The following is a 4,162-nucleotide window of genomic DNA, read 5'->3' on the forward strand; positions in this document are numbered from 1 at the left end:
TCATACTCTTGAAGTAATAACGCCCCCCTATGTATGCGATTATTTAATAAGCGATTATTCATGACATTAATTAATGATAAATGATCTGTCTCTATAAAGAATTTACCACCTAATAAATAAAAACGTAACTTATTAACACAAAACACTATACTAGCAAATTCTAACTCTCCTACACTATAACCTTGTTCGTATGATCTAGTCAAACGAGATACAAAACTAATAGGTACTTCACATTCATTTTGATATTGTCATAATACTCCTGACAACTTATGCATAGATGCATCTGTTCGTAAAGTAAATGGCAAGCTGTAATCTGGATGGTATATCTTTAAATTTTGACAAAATTGATTTTTTATGTTATCAAATGCAAATTGTTGTTCCACACCCCAATACCATTTTACTCCTTTCTTGAGCAAATGATTTAAAGGTACTATCTTTTGGCTCAAATCAGGCACAAGCCTTTTAAAATAATTGATTAAACCAAGAAAACCACGCAAATTTTAAATATTTTTAGGGGTAGGATATTCTTTTATTCTATCCACTCTCTCCTCATCCATTGAAACTCCTAAATTATCTATTTTATACCCCAGAAAGGTAACACTATCTTGGAAAAATTGACATTTCTTTATATTGATTTTAAGACCCGCTAAATCTAATTCTTTTAATAGTATCTCAATATGTTTTAGGTGTGAATGTTCGTCTTTTGACAGTATTAGAATATCATCAATGTAGTGAAGGATAAAATCATCATACTTATTTAAAATATTATGGAGAGCGCGAACTAAAGCACTACAGGAACTCTGCAAACCATAAGGCACAACACAAAATCTGTAAAGAACACCATCAATCATAAAAGCAGTATAATCTCTGGACTCATGGGCTAAAGGAATCAACCAAAAACTGTGTCTCAAATCTACTTTGCTAAAATATTTTGCCCCCGTTATTCTCCCGAAAATAGTTTCTGTTGTAGCAGGTGCTTCGTATTGTGGTATGGTATGATTATTTAAATTTCTTGCATCAAGACAAAGTCTTAATTCTCCACTACTCTTTTTAACTACCACTATTGGATTTATTATTCTTGAATTACATTTTTCTATTATTCCATTTTCTAACATCTTTTCTACTTCTCTATTCACCTCACTTCGGTATCTATATGGTATCGGATATGTTTTTGGTCTAAAATCTTGAATGTTTCTAACTTCTATGTTGTGAACATAATCTTTAGCGAATCTGTTTTCCTCATTTATGAGTCCATCATACTTTAATAATATTTTCTTCACTTCTCCTATCCACTCTTTCTTACATATTAATTCCTCCTCCATTATATTCATACTACCTTTACATACATCACCTTCAATATCTTCATATAATACATTATTAATATACATCAATTCCTTGTCCTCTTCTGGACATAATTCATTAAATATTTCATTATCTTCCATATACATTCTCCTCATATTCATTAACTCCTTGCCCTTTTCTGGACATAATTCTTCCTCAAATTTCACACACTCCTCCTTTACTTGTACCAATCCTTTCTCATAATTGATCACCATACCCATTTTATCTAGCATATCCGATCCAATCATAATATCATATTTCATCTTATCAATTACAATCAGTTGTATTATATAAGCTTCTTTAATTAATTTAATATTACTAACAATACTTTTATTAACATGAGTAATCACTTTATTATTTGCACCTACTAAACTTAACTTAGGAATCTTAAAACATGAATCTTCTAAATTTAACCTTTTTATAACTTCTTGACTGATTAAGGAAATCTCTGATCCTGTATCCAATAAAACTTTAAAATATATACCACAAAATTGAATTCTAATAAAAATTAATCCCCTGAATTTTTTTAGATACTACATGAGCTCCCATGTCCAAAAATTCCCTATGATGTTCATACAGTTTGGTTGCAATATTGCCTAGCAGGTGCGATCTACAAAACCCGGTTCAAATGTTTCCATCTGTCCGGATGACATTGATGGTTGATCTGAATCATTACCATCCATCACTACATTATTGACTTCAAACCGTGCCCTCCTATCATTATTACCACGACTATTTGGAGGTTGATTAGAATTCGAGTTGTCGTAATCTTGTCTTAATTTGTTATTACCATTGTTATTGGAATTATTATAATTGTTATTTTGGTTATTTTGATTATTAAAAGAATTGTTATCTGTGTTATTGTTATTATTAAATCTATTATAGTTGTTATTTCTATTATTATTATAACCTCTATTATTGTTATTATTATAGTACCCTCTATTGTTATTAGAACTATAATTTCTATTGTTGTTATAATTTCCCCTATTATTATATTGACTATTAAAACCCCCACGTTCATTATTATTATTATTATTTGATCTATTGTTATTTTGACTTCTCTGGTTATTATTATTAAAATTACTATCATTAAAGTTTTGTGAATTATTGTAATTATTATTTCTTTGCCTGTAGTTTTGCAAAGCTCTTTCTTTTTCTATTAAAAAATTACAAAGCATGTTAAAGTCTGTAAAATTAAAATTTAGTCTAATATTTTCTATTTGATCTTCAAAATGACCTATTATATGGCTAATCAATTCTTTCTCTGTCAATTTGCCATCTAAATATTGGGCAGCACTAAATAATCTCATAGCATATAAATGCATACTTGTTCGCGAGTTAGAGTTATATTTTCCTCCGAACAATTCAGATCTTACTACTTGTTGTCGAGATAGTCCCCAGAAAAATTCTAAAAATTTTGTTTTAAATTGCTCAAAATTTTCTAATTCATTTTCCACATTAGTATACCAAATTAATGCTTCTCCTCTTAATTGGTTTCTTATAACTTCCCTAAATTCATCAAATTCATTATACTGCAAATATTTGGTCATGAGAATCTTTATGAATGGTACTGGATGTTGTGATTTATAATCCCCATTGAAATATATCCTGTTATCTGAGGTTTCAATTGTGTGTATTATTGTTCCTTTTGTTGTATTTCTTATTTTCTTCTCCATTTTTTCTATTTCTTGTTTCACTTCTTTTACTTCAATCTTCCATTTATTTTCCAATTGATCCTCCTTTTCTTTAGATGTTTTCTGTTCTTTCTTTATTTCACTTATATTTTCATCTACCATCATAAATCTCTTATTCGTCCATTCTGCTTCCTTTTCTATTTCTTCTTCTACCATATTTATTCTTTCTTTATGCTGTTGTATTTGAACTACTATTTCTTGATTTTCAGAAGTTAATTTTGTTTCTAATGTTTCATGTTTATTCATCATTTCTTCATATAACATTTTTACTTCTCCAATACTCTTGTTTATTCTTTGTTCAATTTGATCCTCTAATCTCTTGGAGGTCTGTTCAAGTTTTTTCTGCAACCTCTGACTATTTTCTTCTGCTTTTCTATTATTCTCTTCTAATTTTTGTTCTACTTTTTGACTATTTTCTTCTAATTTCTCTTCCATCTTCTCTAATGTTATTTCTAATTTTTCCCCCAGTCTTTGTTCTAATGATTGATTATTTTCTTCTGTTTTTTGACTATTTTCTTCTAATTTGTCTTCCATCTTCTCTAATGTTATTTCTAATTTTTCCCCCAGTCTTTGTTCTAATGATTGATTATTTTCTTCTAATTTTTGTTCTACTTTTTGACTATTTTCATCTAATTTCTTTCTCATTTTCTTATTATTTTCTTCCATTTTTGTTAGTATTAATTCCATGAATTTTTCAAGCTCAGATTTCTCTTGCTTCTGTTCCTCTCCTTCCTGTGTCGTCTTCGAAACAGATCTACGTCCATCCGCCATTTTGTATTTTTTATATCAAACTCTAACTTTTATTTATCTTACAATTTTGCCCTATCTATATTTATTCGTGCCACAACGTTGGGATAGCCATATATTATTATTTATAATATAATATATTTATTTATTATTTATTTATTCCACGTTGGTTGAGCCAATTATTATATATTTAATAATGATAACAATAATGATGATGACTCATAATAACTATAATTATTATAATTAATTTTTTTTTATTTAGTTTTTATTATTTAATGATTTAATAAAATTATTAAAAGATTTAATTTAATTTTATAATTTTAATTATTTTATATTTAATTTATACAATTTTTTTTTTTATTATTATTATTAAACACATT

The 4,162-nt window shown here is 27.7% G+C and overlaps 1 protein-coding gene across 1 annotated transcript; it reads right to left on the reverse strand.

Annotated features, from left to right (window-relative positions):
* Nucleotides 1-1,869: 1,869 nt before the first annotated feature.
* LOC126885061 (glycosyltransferase-like protein gnt13) lies at nucleotides 1,870-3,810 on the reverse strand. The gene has a single exon (XM_050651490.1). The coding sequence runs from the start codon at nucleotides 3,804-3,806 to the stop codon at nucleotides 1,938-1,940; it is 1,869 nt and encodes a 622-aa protein (XP_050507447.1). The 5' UTR covers nucleotides 3,807-3,810; the 3' UTR covers nucleotides 1,870-1,937.
* Between the last annotated feature and the right edge of the window lie 352 nt (nucleotides 3,811-4,162).

The sequence above is a fragment of the Diabrotica virgifera genome, chromosome 5 (assembly GCF_917563875.1).
Source record: "Diabrotica virgifera virgifera chromosome 5, PGI_DIABVI_V3a".
NCBI classification, from domain to species: Eukaryota; Metazoa; Arthropoda; class Insecta; order Coleoptera; family Chrysomelidae; genus Diabrotica; species Diabrotica virgifera.